This window comes from Gouania willdenowi, chromosome 3 (assembly GCF_900634775.1).
Source record: "Gouania willdenowi chromosome 3, fGouWil2.1, whole genome shotgun sequence".
NCBI classification, from domain to species: domain Eukaryota; kingdom Metazoa; phylum Chordata; class Actinopteri; order Blenniiformes; family Gobiesocidae; genus Gouania; species Gouania willdenowi.
In genome coordinates this window covers 35,013,669-35,031,211 of record NC_041046.1, presented here as the reverse complement: position 1 = coordinate 35,031,211, position 17,543 = coordinate 35,013,669, and the positions used below count along the sequence as shown (strand labels likewise).

General features: G+C 40.1%; 2 protein-coding genes across 21 annotated transcripts in view; both read left to right on the top strand.

Annotated features, from left to right (window-relative positions):
- The window catches only part of LOC114454333 (bromodomain adjacent to zinc finger domain protein 2B-like), a 109,151-nt gene extending 98,651 nt beyond the window's left edge, over positions 1 to 10,500 (top strand). For 12 of the 20 annotated variants that reach the window (XM_028434745.1, XM_028434771.1, XM_028434730.1 and 9 more), the window contains 9 exons: positions 666 to 918; positions 1,031 to 1,186; positions 1,895 to 2,055; positions 2,147 to 2,475; positions 3,015 to 3,150; positions 3,236 to 3,382; positions 3,608 to 3,900; positions 8,730 to 8,873; positions 8,989 to 10,500. In XM_028434745.1, the coding sequence (XP_028290546.1) occupies positions 666 to 918; positions 1,031 to 1,186; positions 1,895 to 2,055; positions 2,147 to 2,475; positions 3,015 to 3,150; positions 3,236 to 3,382; positions 3,608 to 3,900; positions 8,730 to 8,873; positions 8,989 to 9,145 (1,776 nt within the window). In that variant the 3' untranslated portion in view covers positions 9,146 to 10,500. The remainder of the gene's footprint in view (positions 1 to 665; positions 919 to 1,030; positions 1,187 to 1,894; positions 2,056 to 2,146; positions 2,476 to 3,014; positions 3,151 to 3,235; positions 3,383 to 3,607; positions 3,901 to 8,729; positions 8,874 to 8,988) is intronic. The other 8 variants (XM_028434876.1, XM_028434848.1, XM_028434869.1 and 5 more) reach the window with 4 other exon arrangements.
- Positions 10,501 to 12,185: 1,685 nt separating this feature from the next.
- LOC114454446 (WD repeat, SAM and U-box domain-containing protein 1-like) lies at positions 12,186 to 17,067 on the top strand. Its single transcript, XM_028434927.1, has 4 exons — positions 12,186 to 12,265; positions 13,192 to 13,603; positions 15,043 to 15,230; positions 16,880 to 17,067. The coding sequence occupies exons 2-4, from the start codon at positions 13,206 to 13,208 to the stop codon at positions 17,065 to 17,067; spliced, it is 774 nt and encodes a 257-aa protein (XP_028290728.1). The 5' UTR covers positions 12,186 to 12,265; positions 13,192 to 13,205.
- The last annotated feature ends 476 nt before the right edge of the window (positions 17,068 to 17,543 follow it).

Here is a 17,543-nt window from a genome sequence, read left to right as displayed (position 1 = left end):
TGAATAAAATAAATATTAACACTTTACTTGAAGTTTTATACATAAGACTGACATTACGCTGTCATCATTATGACATGACACCTGTCATTAGCATGAATAAGGTGTCATAAAGGCTGACATAAGTGTTGTTATTTACTTTAACACCACTAGATCCCTCTACCTAACCCAAAAAATGCCAACATAGCTCCAAAGTGTCATAATTTAGTGAAAGGTGTCATAATTTAGCGAGCGACACTTAATGACAGCCTTCATGACACCTTATTCATGCTAATGACAGATAATGACAGCGTAATGTCAGCCTTATGTATAAAACTTAAAGTAAAGTGTTAACAAATACATTTTAAATATTAACTCGAAAAAGCCTCGATTAATTCAATAAAACAATTCATCTTCTATCAAAGATTTTAGACGCAGCTCGATATATGTATTAAGTGATGTTGCCACCCACTGGTTGTTATGCTAACGACAGGTTGTGTGCGCATTTTGGGACAGTTATTTAAAAAATCTATCTTGACAGTAGAGGAAGATCTTTGTGAATAGACAAACATGTCTAACCGTACAAGGTCACAGCTGTTACTTTGCTTTCTACAAGCTTACATAAAATGCTCCTTTTTTTTACTATTTTCCACCTTCCTGACCCTGTGGCTTTTCCTTTCATCCCCCAGGGGAAGTCGGGCGGATCATTGCTCGGGGTTCCTTTTGGAAGCTGGCACAGTGGTGTAATCAGTCCCAACCTGCCGCTGTGCAGCAGTCCCAGCCCAATCCAGGGTCACTCTCTAGAGGCCAACACGGCAGCGAGCGTTTCCAGTAAGAGTGAATCACCTTTACCTCGCATTGAGAAAAGCTCCTCCATGCCCTCACCTGCGTTCGAGATGCCCAAATGCCTCGACCACCTCAACCCTCAGCCAATTCCTGAAGGTGAGGCACAAAACTACAAAATGAAACCTAAGTTTTGTCACTGTTTATCTGTTCATGTATCGTTTATTCAGCGTCTTTGGTTTTTAATGAGCTTTTGTCCTAAATGTCTCAGAGATGCTGACAGGCTGGTGGCGAGTGTCTGACATTGAACAGTTAAGGGCCCTCGTCAACACCCTCCACAGTCGGGGAATCAGAGAGAAGGTCCTGCACAAGCAGATGCAGAAATATGTGGAGATCATCCCCCAAGCGTGCACCAAACACAGGGACGGTAAGTGATGCATTCCAGGTTGGAACAGCCCACAGAAGTGGTCATTATTTACACTTTCCTTGAAAGTAGGAGTTGTCAACCTCGGGTTCAGGACCCCATTTGGGTTCACCAAATGCCTTCGAGAAATTAAGAATATTTTTTGAAGAATTTGAGTCAGTTTTTGCAACTATGCAAAACTTGCCATATTGTAACGTATTTTTGTCAGTTTGTCTTGCCATATTTTTGCTCCTTTTAATGCATTTTTGCTACATTACTCCCATTTCTGCCACTTCTGCATCAAATTTCAATGTCTTTTCTGCAATTATAAGCCCTTTCCAGCACTTTTCCCTCCCAATGTCACATCTGTAGACTCATTATTGTCACTTTTAATCTCTTTTAACCATAATTCATGCTTTTTTTTTGCCAATTTAGCCACATTCACGATTTGTTATTCCCATTATTTGCCAGTGTAAACTAATTGTTCCTGTTAAAATTACATTACCCTCCAAAAGCTCTCCCCTTTATTTCCCCTTATCGATGGTCCTGTCTCATGTCTGTGTTCAATCACCTTTAGGTACGGTGGGGTCATCAGTCACTGGCACCTTTATTTTGGGGGTCGCGGTCTGAAAAGGTTGAGAACCACTGCTTTACAGGATGTAAATGTTCTGACTGCTTGTATGAAGCCTTTGGGTTTGTGGTTGATGAGTCTCTGATGTGTCTCTTATGAAGTGGCTATGATTGAGCGGCGTGAGCTCGAGGAGAGCCAGGTGAGCGTGGAGTCAGTGCGAGGCTGGTGTGTGGAGGAGCAGGCGATGGAAATGGACATCGCCGTGCTGCAGCAGGTTGAGGAGCTGGAGAGGAAGGTTACAGCCGCCAGCTTGCAAGTCAAGGTGAGACATTGGATTGTGAAAGTGCTTTGAAAAAAAACTTGTGGTGTGACATGCTCAGAGGTTACAACAATAAGGAGTTCATTTTATTCAGCAGGGATGGACGTATCCCGACCCCCAGTCGGAGCGGGAGGACCTGGTGTATTACGAGCACAAGCCTCTCACCAAAACGACGCCAGCTTCAGACAAGGACTCTAAAGACTCCAGAGAACATCCCGAGGAGCGGGGGGAGAAGGGCGGGGTGATACGTCACCTGGACAACCCGCTGGACATAGCAGTGACCCGTCTGGCCGATCTGGAGCGCAACATCGAGAGAAGGTACCTGAGGAGCCCCTTAGGTACCACCATTCAGATCAGGCTGGATAATGTGGGTACGGTCACTGTCCCTGCACCCGCCCCATCCAGTAGTGCTGACAGGGAAGGGTAGGTCATTTCTCCAACCAAAGCTCCCAACTCTTCCACTAAGTCCTTTTCCTCTTTCTGTGTTTGTTTCTGTTTCCCACACCAGTCCACCGGTGGGGGTCTTTGTTCACAACATGCTGGCTTGTTTTGCATTTGTGTTTGTTTTGGGCTCTTGTGCAGTTTATTTCTTAAGGAGGAAAGGAAGGAGATCTTCTCTGTATTGTCACCTTGTTTACAGTTGTTGTTTTTTACATCTGCATGATGTTGTGCAACGTAACTTTGATTGTGGGCAAACCTTTTGGCCACCACTGATCAACATACACTCACTCTTTCTGCATGGGCGTTTGCCTTTTAATGTGGCAAAGATTGGTGTGTTTTTCTGTCTGCCACCCCCCGCACACCCTGACCCAAGTCGTTCTGCCTGCACATCTGGTGCTCTTTATGGTCTGCTGATGGCACCTGGCTCCACTGTTTGTGTGTTTCGGAAAAGATTAATCCACATAATTACACACTTATCAGCAATACCAGGCTCTCATGATCTGCTTTGGTCTTCCTCTCAGGGGTGAAGAAGAGGTCGCACACGGAATGAAGGTTTGGAGAAAGGCTCTCGGTGAGGTACGCAGTGCGGCTCAGTTGGCCATGTGCATCCAGCAGCTTCAGAAGTCCATCGCCTGGGAGAGGTCCATCATGAAAGTGGTGAGAAACCCACACACTTTCTTCTCAGCTAACTGTCATTAGATAGAGGCTGTTCCTGTATTAAATGTGTGCTCTTATTTTGTAGTACTGTCAGATTTGCAAGAAAGGGGACAACGATGATCTCCTCCTGCTGTGTGACGGCTGTGACAAAGGCTGTCACACTTACTGTCACAAACCCAAGATCACCAGCATCCCGGAAGGTGACTGGTACTGCCCAGCCTGCATCTCTAAGGTATCTGAGCATTTCATTCTGCACCAGCATCTGCCTCCAGAAGTCAAAAAATACTGGCTCACAACATTAGATTTACACCACTTATATACATTTTAAGCTAAATGTTATTTCTTTTGGATGACTATTCTAGTTTCAACAGATGTTTACAGATGTTTTTTTTTTTACTTAAGTTACTTTTAAAATTTTCCTGACTCACACTTAAGTTTGCATGGTTTATTTCCTCAGGCAAGCGGCTCAACCCCCAAAAGCAAGAAGCTCCCCAACAAGCCTGTAGCATCCAGCGGAGGGGGTGCTAAGAAAGGCGGCGAGGCAAAGAAAAACGGGAAGCATGCTGGTAATGGCGAAGTTCCTGAGGATGACCCAGCCAGCACCAGCAGCCCCCCGAAAAAAGTAGCAAAAGACACCAGCAAGAAGAGGAAAGCCGAAGAGAGCTCACCTGGAGCTAATCAGGAGGGCCCCACGAGTGTGAAGAGAGCCAAGACGGCTCGAGATAACAACAGGGATTTGGGATTGTGCAGGTATTAACCTTGCTGAAACTCGTCTTTCTTTGGAGGAATGCATTCTCGATAATAAAAACCTCTGTGTCCACTACCTGCAGTGTGACCGCAGCTTAGCTTCCATCATTTTTACAGCGTTAAATCATATCAGACCCAAAGAGGTTCATGTAAATGTGCTTATTAAGGATTAAAAAGAAGTTACTTTTATTCCTATATCCTTTTACCAAAGTCAAACACTGATTCACTAAATGTTTACATCTCTAGTCACCTTAATGTAATGAAATTAATATTTAATGCACATTATCAATCTTAATTGATAGTTATACAATTATTTCATTTTTGCCATCTATGTATTGGATCTTTTTATGACTGGCGCCCTCTGTAGGTTATATTTCTTACTGCGTACTTAGATAGCTGGAAGCTGCAGCTGAGGCAGAAGGAGCAAGTATGAAAAAAAAAAAAAAACATTGTCATTTGCCTACATTCAGCTGACACAGCACAACATCATGCCTTGTCATTAGTAAGTAAAGGTGACGTGTCAAGGACAGGTAGATTTCGAATTACTTTTCTAGGAAACCACAGTAAAAGTTTGGTTTATAATTTTTTTTACTGCTGTAGAAAATAATCCATAATACCAGTATAAGTATATAGTGCACATTATGTACATTATCAAAGGAGTGCAGGGAACATGGTTAATACAAACAGGATTTTTCAATGTAGTATTTACTCTGTTTTGACAACCTTTTTTATTTAGTTTGTCTTATTTTGAAAATTCTAAATTATTTTTAGTCATAGTCTTTAATTTGAACACATTTATATTTAATCAAATATTTTTGTTTATTTCTATCAAGCAAGTGTTGTATTTTTTCAGTTTCCCTCACAGAAATTACTTTTGAACTTGTAATTTAATTAATCTAACAATATTCTCACTCAGTTATAGCCAATGATTGGATTAAAACTGATTCAGATTATTTTTTGTTTGTGGAGCATTTTATTGTCTTGTTGTTTAACATAAATATTGAATGCACTTGTTTATTTATTTGATCCATGTTAACTGTGTACATACATCTACTGATGCCTCTGGACACATCATCAGTTATGTGCCTGGTCTCATCGGGTGTTTCGGGTCTTTCAACATAATACGCCCTCCTCCAGGTGACCCAGCCATGGCTGATTAGGCCCCAGCTCGTGTCCAGATGGCTAACTAGCTAATATGACTCCATGGCTCTCCTCTCTTGAGCCACAGCCATCTTGAGGCCCTCTCTGCCGCGTCGGTGGTACTGCGAATGGCTCTCCTCCTTCCCTCTCTCTCGATGCCCAAACAGCTGAGTGCTCTGGTTAGGGAACGGGCTGCAAAACCCCTACATCCAACCTCCACTGGGAAACACCTTGCTCTCCAACCAGCCCGCTGGCAGTCACTGACCAGTCCCGCATATTTGGAGAGCTTCCTCTCAAAGGCTTCTTCCAGGCGATCTTCCCACGGGATGGTCAGCTCCAGCAGCACTATTTGCTTACTGGCCTCAGACACAAGGACAATGTCTGGTCGGAGGGTGATGACTGCGATGTGGCCGGGAAACTTCAGCTGATGCTCAAGATCCACCAACAGCTGCCAGTCTTTTACAGAGGTTAGGATTCCTGCAGAGGTACTTCTGGCCGGGGTTGGCTGCTCCCCAGCTCTGACAAAGGCGATGGTTTCCTTCGCGTACACAAGTCCTTCGCTGATAACTTCAGTGATGGTCTTAAGAACCTGGTCATGCCTCCAGCGATACTGCCCATCTCCAAGTGCCCTGGTGCAGCAGCTGAGAATGTGTTCCAGAGTTCCTCACTTGGAACACAGTGGGCATGCTGATGTCTCTGCTATGCCCCATGTGTGCAGGTTTGATGGACTTGGGAGTACGTCATACACTGCCTGGATGAGGAATTTAATGCGGTGGGGCTCGGCTTTCCACAGCTCAGCCCAAGTCACTTTCCTCTCGACCGCGTTCTCCCATCTTGTCCAAGCTCCCTGTTGCTTCATTCCCACTGCCTTGATGGTTCTTGATTCTTCCACAGCAGCTCTCATCTCCTCCTGGACAAGGCGGCGCCCTTCCTTCCCACTGGTGTTTGTTCGGGGAGATGGAAAGGAGCCTAGCCCAGCTCTGCCTCGTGTGACCACTCCCACCAGGCTCCTCTGGCGCAGCCTTGCCTCTGTCTCTTGAACTGCGTTCTCTGCCCTCCATTTCCTTCCAGTTCTCACTTTGATCCCTGCTTTAGCCACCTTTGGATCACGTGAGTCCCTGTACTGAACCACTTCTCTGCTCTTGTGACCTTAAACTCCTCCTCCAAGGTTTTGAAGGGCAGCTGCAGTTTATTAGTGTTCCCATAAAGAGCAAGGCTGCTCAGGCACTTCAGTAATCCAAGCCATCTCCTGAGGTGGCTGCTTACCCTTCTCTCTAAGCTCTCCACTGTTGAGATGGGGACTGCATAGACAAGGAGGGGCCACAGGATCCTGGGTAGAATGCCGTGTTGGTATATCCAGGCTTTGAACTTTCCCGGGAGTCCTGACTTGCCCACGGATTTCAGCCAGCCATCCAATGCAGTGCAGGTCAACTGGATAGAAGTTGTCTCTCAAGGAGCTGTCAAAAACCTTGCCCAAACTCTTGACTGGCTTCTCTGTGATGGTTGGGATGGCCGTGCCAGTGATGTTAAAACGAAACTTGTCCTCTACCTTTCCTTTTCTCAGCACCATGGACCTTGACTTGGCTGGTTTGAATCGCATCCGGGCCCAGTCCATTACCTTTTTGAGTCCCTTCAGAATCCACCGACAGCCTGAGACTGATTCCGTCATGACTGTGAGGTCATCCATGAATGCCCTGATGGGGGGTTGCCGCTGTCTGGATTTCGATAGGGGTCCACTGCACTCTGGCTCAACAGACTTGATGAGCATGTTCATGGCTAGGGAAAATAGTGTCACAGAGATAGTGCACCCTGTGATAATACCAATCTCTACCTTGTGCCAATGTGATGTTATTGCTCCCGACGAGACCCTCATCCTGAAATTGGCGTAATAATCAGCAATGAGGTCTCTGCACTTGCTCGGGACATGATTTTTTGTCAAAGTGAGCTGAACCAGCTTGTGTGGAATGGAGCCAAATGCATTAGCTAGGTCCAGCCACAGCACTGACAGGTTGCCTTTGTTCTCTCTTGCCTCCCTGATCAGCTGTGTCACCACACCAGTGTGTTCCAGACAGCCTGGCATTCCTGAGAGACCGCCCTTCTGGACAGATGTATCGATGTAGGTGTTCTGTTCCAGGTAGGTACTCAGCCGTCTGGAAACAGTGCTGAAGGAGATTTTAGCCTCAACACTCAGCAGGGAGATGATGCGGAACTGGTCAAGTTGGGTGGAGTTTTCCTCCTTTGGGATCCACACTCCTTCAGCTACTCTCCATTGATCTGGGATCCTCCCTCTTCTCCAGAAAATTCAGAGGACTTTCCTCAGACGCAGCAGGAGTTTGGGACAGTTCTTATACACTTTGTATGAAGTGCCACTTGGTCCTGGAGCCGAGCGTGCCCTTGCATTGCGAACAACATCCCTGACTCCTTTAGCTGCAGCTCAGATGTGTCATACTGCACCTCAGGTTCAGGGGGGTCTATTAGGATGTTACATTCTCCAAGCTCCTGTTCCCTTGCAGGGTCGCTGTACATCTGCTTCAGGTGTTGGTCTATTTCTTCCTGCGAGGATGCAAGTTTACCACTGCGCTTCTGCCCCAACAGATCCTTGGTGAACTTAAAGGGGTTGGAGATAAAGGCTGCGCGCTTGCGGGCTCTCTCGCAGCGCCGCCTCCGATGCCACTCAGCCCGGCGGAGCACCCTGATCTTTTCCCGTAGGATGCACATTAGCTGAGCCAGGCCATCGCAATCCTCGTCTACGGCCTCCTTGTATTGGGACTTCAGTACCTTCATCTCCTTCCTGATGTTGTGAATCCTCACAGCTCTTTGATTTTTAGAGTAAGTTGTTCCGGATCTTTTCTTCTCCTCCTCCCCGAACCGCTCAGCTGCAATACTGACAATGATTGTTGTCAAGCCTTGTAGCTTCCTGTCAGCCTCCCCCTTTACTGTTGCCTCCAGAATTTGGTCTACGTCATCATCAAACTTCTTCCATTCTGAAGTCATGCTAGCTGCCGGCCATTTGATCCACCTCCTGTCAGACTTGATGCTCAAGGGAATAGCTTCTAACACTTTGAGGTTCCGGGCACTATGGGGTGACTCCGGGCCTGGCCCCTCCTGCGTCTCACCAGGTTGAGAACCTGTGCGTTGTGTTGCTTTTGCTCCCAATGAGCACTTCATCCTCGCTCGGTGGATCTTTAGGCCGTGGATATTCTTGCAGATTTTTCCGCATGTACACTGCTTGCTCGTAATCGATTGTTCAAAGCTTAATGATTGTACTAGTACGTAAATACACCATATTTTGTACTTAGGATAGTTTCCATCCCTAGTCTCCATGGAGTCCAAACATAAAAGATAAAACAAACATATGGACAGTACAGAGGTCTAATACAATACAATAAAAACAATAAGATAAAGCTGCATACACAGCATCACATGCATATGTCAGTCCCCACAGCAAACAGCAGCTGTAGCTCAGTCAATATATACACATGCATCGACTGGCCGCATCCGTGCACACAGAGGGATTACTTTGACCACTTTTCAGGCCAAGAAACATCAGAGTAGAATCCTATTATTTGACAGGTGAATTTGCAACGTATTTACTTGAATTTTTTTTTTACGAGCAAAGACGATCAGTGTCAATTCTGAGAAGGACGTTTTAACCTCTCTGTCCTGTCTGGTTGCACTTGTTTGTCCTTTAGGGTGCTTCTTGCAGAGTTGGAGAGGCATCAGGATGCATGGCCTTTTCTTACACCTGTCAACCTGAAATCAGTCCCAGGATACAAGAAGGTCATAAAGAAACCCATGGACTTCTCCACAATACGTGAGAAGCTTGTGAGCAGCCAGTAAGTTTCCTGTTTGTTTCACAGAGTATCAAGTTGAAATGCGTTTGAGTTGTTTCTGCACAGAACCGAATGCAGTTTGTGACTCATGGACTCTGGACTTTGTTTTTTCTCGCAGGTATCAAAACCTGGAGACTTTCATCATCGACGTCAACTTGGTGTTTGATAACTGTGAAAAATTCAATGAAGACAATTCGGACATTGGCCGAGCGGGCCATAACATGAGGAAGTTCTTCGAGAAGCGCTGGACTGAGCTTCTGAAACAAACAAACTGATAAAGTTTGTTCAGTCTCCGCCCGTGAACTCATTTGACTTTTCATACGGAAGCGCCAGGCTTTTACTTTTACTTGTTTTCCTCCGAAGGAAAACACGGCTTTGTGGTCAGGAAAAAAAAAAGGAAGTCAACTTGTCGATAAGGAAACCCGTGGTGTGCTTTGTTGAGATGTCACCTTGAGAAATAAAAGAAAATAAAGATGTTACAGAAGCTGCGCTGGATTTATTATAACAGGGATAAAAGCCCCAAAGAGTCCCACAGATGCGGGGTGTCCTAGTGCAATACCATTCCCTGTCTCAGAACACTGCACTGAATGAATCCTCAAATGTCACTGATATGTCTGCGCTACAATACTTTCCACTACCTGTACATAGTCTTTTGTTATTTAATCGTATTATAGTGAATGTATTTAATTTTGTAATAATTATTTATGAATCAAGGTCCACTTCATTTTCTATGAAAAGGAGGAATCATATGAAACTACTTTGAATTTAAGATTTAAGAAAAAGAAAAAAAAAAAGGAATGTGTTTTTTTTTTTTTGTGTGTGTGTTTCTCTCCCAAATATCAAACAAAGCCAAGAAAAAAAAAAAACTGTTTACACTGTTCATTGCTTTGGGGCATCAAAGGACTGTATTCATTTGTTCAAAACTGTAAGACTGCATTTATTTACAGTGACGGCAGAGGAACAGTTCGACAACGGTGACTCATGTGTATATACTGTTTATTAATGTCAATATTCTGTCTTGTTTGGAACAATGTGTACAAATTGTTTAAGAATATTAAGATATTGTTTATGCCTTAGAATGATTGTAGCATTCTATTTTAGTGAACGTGATGAAAGCATTATCATAAATATGGTTTGTACAGTATATACATATCCTCTGCAAACACTGTGGTATCCTTAATCTTGGTAGTGCCTACCCTTCCAACAGGGGCATGTAGGGGATGTTTTTTTTTCTTCCTTTGTTTGTTTTTTTAGTTTTCATTCTTACGATTTTTTAAACCTTATTTCAATCCAACAAAGGCCTCCAAATAGTTGGACTGTGACTGAGAGAAATCATTCCTCACCATTACAGAAAAAGGAACAACGAGCATTCAGAGATGCTTCCACACCACATTTCCTCACAATCTGCCACAATACAGAGGACCTAAGGCCATTCGTAACCACTGTGTTGAACCCTTGCTGTGTGTTGTGGCCTGATGGAGGCAGCTAGATTTTTTTGTACCCAAGTCAAAAGTACTTGAAGTTACTTTATTTAAGATATTGTTGAATAAAAGTATCATTCTTTTGTAGGAGCTTTATTTTTCACTAGTGTGTGGCACGGACCTATTAAAAGGATGTTTTTTTAACGTAACGAGCAATGATTGTTTTATTTTTGATGCAATCACACAGAACTGCTGAGGTATTCTGAATGGAGTTTGCATGTTCTCCCTGAGATACAATTATATACAGTAAACCATCCACAGAATTAGTGACACCTACCTATTTTCTAGTCCTACCTCAACTAAAATTACCTTGATGATTCAGAACTTATACAGACAAACTGTGATGGACATGTATTACAACTAAAGGGTGTAAGAAAAAATTGATTTGGAGATATATATCGCAATATTTCACCGTGCGATGATCGTATCGATCCAAAAAAATGTCCAAATTGATTTTTTTGATCATCACAATCACGTTAACGCCAGTCAGGCACTTTATTTTCATTAAACATACTGAGCACTTTTATAGATATATGTGGATACTTTTTTTTAAAGAATTTAACAGAATCAGAATCCGTCATAGAAGCAAAAATTAAACTTTTTTAAAAAATGTAATTTGAAAGTTTGATAAACATACCTCTTGTTTTTGATTGTAGGTACTTGATCTACAGTTAGTTAATCATTGAATTTTTCTTGCAAGTTTAAAAAAACGAAATAAATTGTATTTCATACCATTTTGTACTTGTAAAGATGATAATTATAATTATTGATATTGCGATATATGGTATTGTTTAATATCAAGATACTGTATATCAAGATATTTCATATCGTGACATGCAAATTGGGAGTCGTATGGCAATGCACACCCCTAAGTACAACACATTAAAAAATAACCATCATGGATTATTATTGTTTTGTTTAGCTCTGTAACATTTACAGTAGTAGGCTCTCTCATGGGTTAAACCACTTGTGTCAGTTGTTGCTTAACACCATACCCATGATCCACCAATTATAATGTCACCATTTCACTTTAGGGACCTACTTAGCTCTGTAGATAGACATACACCATAAGAGCTGCAGTTTTTTAAATGCTATAAACACAGTTGTGTTTTACAACTAAGCCCTTTTCAAACCTTCTGAAATCTCAAAGATTATAATGGCATACAGTCATATTTATGAGTATAAGCACGATTATCACAAAAAAACAAAATGGTCCATTACCATTGAACTAGTTGAAAATGCTTTAGAATAACAACTCATTCACACACCAATGGGACAGAGCTGCCAGTAGTCAACCATTGGGAACAACTTTGGGTTCAGTGTCTTGCTCAAGGACACTTTGACACATAGACAGGTATAGCTGTGAGTGTGTGTGTGTGACTTCACTACTAATACTGTACATCCATTTTTATTGATATTACTACAGTTTTGTTTTGTTTTTAATGTCATTATTTTTTTAATTTCAGTAACAAACAATAAATGGAAACATTTTACAAAATGATGAAAGAAATATATAATGAAAAGAAATAAATGTCAGGGGTTCAAAATACAGGAATCAATAAATACATAGTTCAGATGAAACATGTAAATAAATGTAAATCGTCAATAGTTTTACAGCTTTGTTGTTTAATGAATAGATTATGTGTATTGTATTGTTCTAACTCTAATATAAACATTTTAAGCGCCTATAGACATCTATAATAATTATTCATAATAAAGTTTGTTTTCTTAACACTTTAAAATGAATTTATTTCGCCTTTGGATCACCTTGTGTCTGTTTATTTTCATTTTGTATATTATTCATTATAGAGGTCGAAGGACGCACCCGTTGCGTCATGACGTCAGACTGGTCAAGTGACAAGCAGGAAGTGGTGAGGTAAACAAGTAAACGAGAAAACAGCTGAACGGAAGAAGGTAATTATTACCAAAGTGGCAAGTAGGAAAACCTTAATTCCTGACGTTTCTTTTGAATACAGTTTGTTTGCTTGTCTTTTTTTTTACTAGTTCTGTTGCTTAAATCAGAATTTCATCGCTGGGAAACACATTAGGTGTTAAATCTCGGATAAAAACTTGGATGAATTTGGGACCCAATGTTAGCTCGAAGCTTAACATAATGTCAAACACTGAGCGTGTCAGTGAGACGGTAATATAATATAATATAATATAATATGCTTTTTTGATATGATTTTCTGTCTTTATATATATATATATATATATATATATATATATATATATACTGCATTTTAGTTGAACTGAATTAATATTTGACTAAGTGAAAGTATAGAATGCAATTTAGGATTGTGGTGGTTATAATATATATATATTATTTTATTTTATTTTATTATTATTTTTTGAGGAATAATCATTAAAAAAAAATCTAAAACGTATTTTCATTTTTCAGAAATTTATGGTGGCACCAAAGACATTTTTTTCTTGAATAGCTTTTTGATTGTTATATTAGATTGGTATACTGTATACTGTGACAAGTTGTGCCAGCTCATATATATATATATATATATATATATATATATATGTTATTTTAAAGAAAAATAATTAAAACATTGCAAAAATGTATTTTCATTTTTCAGAAATTTCAGGTAACGCCAAGATTGAAAACACTGGGTTAATGAGTGTGTTAACGATTGTCTTTGTGTGTTAGACCACCTTGTTCTTTATAGTGAAACCCACAGGTGTAAATAGGTGGATGGCTGTTGTTGTGGCACTGGACACATGAGAAAAACATGTTTTTTACACTGTAAATCAAAAATATTGAGATGTGATGTTCAGCTTTCATAAGACGATTTTAAAATGTATTCATTTTTTTAAATGTCACCATTTAGGACCGTTTCTCCAAATGACGTCTCTAGTCTGCACTTTGCAACACCATCAGGACGATGTCAACTGGTGCGCCTTCTCAGCCAAACTCTTAGCCACCTGCTCTGGGGACAAAACTCTCAGAATCTACAACAGCCATGATTTCTCTGAGCTGCCCTTCTCTCCTCTGTGGGGACACGGCTACAGCGTCCACTGCTGCTGTTTCAGCGCCTGTGGACAGTTCCTGGCCTCATGCTCCACGGATGCCACCGTCGTGGTGTGGTCCATGGACACAGGGGAGATCGAAGGTGTCCTGGAGCATCCTGGTCGCAGCCCTGTGAGGATCTGTGCTCTGTCTCCGGACTCCCTTCACCTGGTTTCTGGTGCATCGGATGGAAGTTTGGCTTTATGGGATCATCCAACCAAACAACTGCGCAGGTAAAGGCACAGGGTGAAGCATTTATTCTCTCATTTTTAAAGTTTTAATCTTTACTTGTGGCATGCCATAATAGTTGCACTCAAGGGTCTCTGTGCCAGGGTAGGGGTCAATTATAATTGTAGTTGCGTAATTGATGATTAATTACAATTATGGTATATTATAATTTAATAAATGTGTTGCCACCGTTATCGTAATTAAATTGTGATTGAGTTCAGAAAATGTACTTTCTAATTGTAATTGCCATGAAAATTCTATAAAAATTGTCAATTATAATTTAACGTAAACCTGGGGAACCATTTTACAGTCCTATGTACACTTCATATATGGAGTTAACAAGTTTTACAATATGTTCATATCAAGCTTTTGAACATTTTACCTTTTGAAAAAAATATTTAAACCTATATTTTCATTGATTAGGAAGCCTAATAAAGAATAAAGAAATTAAATGATGGATATTTGTGTTTTTAGTGTACTTTACAGCTGATTTAGTACCTGTTAGCAAAGAGATGCTAACAGAAAGCTAACACAAGAGGAAGGCTAACTTTTATTAGGTTATTTCTTTCAGGCTCAGTAATTGTGAATAATTTTAATTGAACTTTAGTAATTGAGAATGTAGTTGTAATTTACTTTCTGAGGATAAAAAAATCATTGTGATTAATTGAAATTGGAAAAAAAAATTGCTGGTAACTGTAATCGTTATTCGAAGTGTAATTGATAATGGTTAATTTAAAATGTAATTGTAACTGAAAAATGTCATTTTTTTTTTTTTTTTTTTGTATATTCTGTTTATTACAGTTTTTCTTCTTTTTTACAGGAACAATTACACAAACATTACACAGTAAACAAATGATACTGCACCAACAACAACAATAATAACAGAGCCAAAATGTCATTTTTAATTGTGTAATTATAATTATAATTGAATTATACTTTTAGAGCCATGGATAAACATGTTCTATGGTTTACACATATGTAATTAACAGTCTTTAAAATATGTTTCATATTAAGCTTACATGTTAACCTACTTTTCTTATTTTACCATTTAAAAAAAGAATTAAAATCGATGGCTATACTTACAGAAAAAAGGGCTCAGACGCTCACACCAAAAAACATTAAAACTTTAACATTAGATCAATTAGATGATAGATTTTTTTGTTTTTGTATATTCTAAAGCTGATTTAAGACATTGGTCAAAACCAACTTGTTATCATAAGAGATGCTAAACGAGGAATGCTATGTTTTATTGGGTTATTTATTAAAGGCTCAGTAATTGTGATTAATTGTAATTGAGAACAAAATTGTAATACATTTCAGGGAAAAAATAATGATTGTAATTGGGGAAAAAAGCCAGTCACTGTAACCATAATTGAGTTGTAATAAACATGGATAATTGAAGACGTAATTGTTGTTTAAAAATGTTCTGCTGTGTGTTGTGAAGGACGGGCAGAATGAGCGACACCACCATGGTTGCGTGCTCCTTCAGCCCCTGCAGCCAGATGTTCATGACCGGTTCTACCTTTGGAGACCTGCGTCTGTGGGACCTGGACATGAACCAGCTCCACGCTGAGAAAAACGCTCACGACCTGGGCGTCTCCTGCTGCACCTTCTCTCCCAGCATTCTAAGTGGTGAGTGTCTTTTTATATTCCCCCATTAATAAAATGTTTTTTACCCTTCCTTAGGGAGGGCTAGTGATGGTCACAATTATGCACAAAAATAAATTAGCACTACAAGATAACTTTTTTGTAATTAGCAAAGTTGAATTGAATTATTATTAAAAAAAAATTAATAATTAAAACACAACACAGAATTTTAAACCACTGTATTCTAAACTATCACTTTCTAAAATATCAATCAAGTTCAAATAAAATGCAGTATAAAAATGTCTGAGGACTTGCAATTTGTCCATAATCTTGGCTGTTCCATATCTGTAACACAGCATTACAAACATGACCAAAAACTAATTCTAGAAGATAAAAAATTTCTTTTTTTGTGATCTTGAAATGGGGTCCTGATCCAAAAAAAGGATGTCCACGGTTTATACATTAATCATTAGATTCTGTTGCAGAAGCAACCTCACTATCAACTCTTTTTTCTGTGGGAAAAACAAAGTATACAAAGAAAGAACCCACAAACACTAACGTGGGACCAGGAATTGAACCATTGTTTTGCAAGCACTTAAAGACAAACTGTTTGGACATCTTTAAGGCTGTCTAAGTGAAGAATATCTGCTGCATCACATCCCACAGTCTAACTCAATGTGTGAAAGTAGGGGTGTTGAAAAATAATCGATTCGGCGATATATCATGATATTACGTCGTGTTATTCTCAGATCGATTCAAAATGCAACCATATCGATTTTTTAACCTTTTAATCTTCTTTTTAAACTTTAAATCAGTAATTACCTTTCAAGCAGAAAAGTCACCAATTCCATCTTCTACTTCTCCAAAAAGACGGCGCTCTAGCTCCGGAAAGGGGGTCTGGACTGTGAACAACAGCTGTCAGACAGCCCATCAAACACCATCTTGGCTCTGATTGGTTCTTTTTGCTCGGTCGCAGTGCATTCTGGCAATGAGCCTGTTTTTTTCACACAAATTACTAGTTTGATGTAAAGCTGCCCTTACATAGTAATGGTAAATGGACTTGATTTTTATAGCGCTTTATAACCACAGTGAAGCAGTCCCAAAGTGCTTTACATATCAGCTCATTCACCCAATCACTCTCACATTCACACACCAATGGGACAGGACTGCCATGCAAGGCGCTAGTCGACCACTGGGAGCAACTTAGGGTTCAGTGTCTTGCCCAAGGACACTTCGACACATAGTCTGGTACTGGGATCGAACCCCCAACCTCTCGATCAGAAGACTACCGTCTACCACCTGAGCCACGGTCGCCCCACATAGTGACAGCTTTAACAAATATGTCAAAAAGTCACTTTTATAAGAGTTGCAGACTGCACCTTTAAGCAAGCCCAAGGTAAACACAAGCAAACTGGGATGAATTTAAAAATGTGTTGACTGTAAATAAAACTGCTACCAACAAGATAGATTCCTCACTCTATTCTAAACAGTGGAAGAATAGACTGACTCAATGACATATTTTGGGTTTACATTGTTATTTAGGGGTTTAACATATTCTTGATTAGTGTGGGATGATAAAGGAAGAAGAAATCTATGAAAAACAAACTACATCATTGCTAATTAATTGTTGTGTTTATGTGTGTGAAAGGGTGAGATATTGACTGCTGTCTTTGTGTGTGTGTTTTCACTTTCAGGCGGTCAGGTTGTGCAGTTTAACCTGGCTTCCTGTGGGCAGGACAGTCTGCTAAAGATATGGCTGATCAATAAGTTCACTTATGGAGGGAGCTGTAAGATCCATCTCATGCACACGTTAACGGGGCAGTCGGCTCCCGTCCTCTCCTGTGCGTACTCCGCAGACGGTCAGCTGCTCGTGTCGGGGTAAGAGCTCAGCTTGAAGAAAGTTAGTTAGAAAAACCTCATTTCAGTCGACTTTAAAGTTGTAATATTTTGAGAATAGTGGTAATTTTATGAGAATAAAGCCGTAATATGTTGAGATTAAAGTCATAATATTTTGAGAATAGAGTTGTGATTTTATGAGAATAAAGCCGTAATATGTTGAGATTAAAGTCATAATATTTTGAGAATAGAGTTGTGATTTTATGAGAATAAAGCCGTAATATGTTGAGATTAAAGTCATAATATTTTGAGAATAAAACCGTAATATGTCAAGATTAAAGTCATAATATTTTGAGAATAGAGTTATAATTTGAATAGAATAAAACCGTAATATGTCTAGATTAAAGTCACAATATTTTGAGAATAGAGTTATAATTTTATTAGAATAAAACCGTAATATTTCTAGATTAAAGTCATTATATTTTGAGAATAGTTATAATTTTATGAGAATAAAGCCATAAT

Excerpts from the sequence above, each read along its gene's own strand:
- LOC114454446 (XM_028434927.1), top strand. The coding sequence starts at position 13,206 with ATGACGTCTCTAGTCTGCACTTTGCAACACCATCAGGACGATGTCAAC. Across the intron at positions 13,604-15,042 it reads CCAACCAAACAACTGCGCAG|GACGGGCAGAATGAGCGACA; the intron begins GTAAAGGCACAG and ends TGTGTTGTGAAG. Across the intron at positions 15,231-16,879 it reads CTCTCCCAGCATTCTAAGTG|GCGGTCAGGTTGTGCAGTTT; the intron begins GTGAGTGTCTTT and ends TTTCACTTTCAG.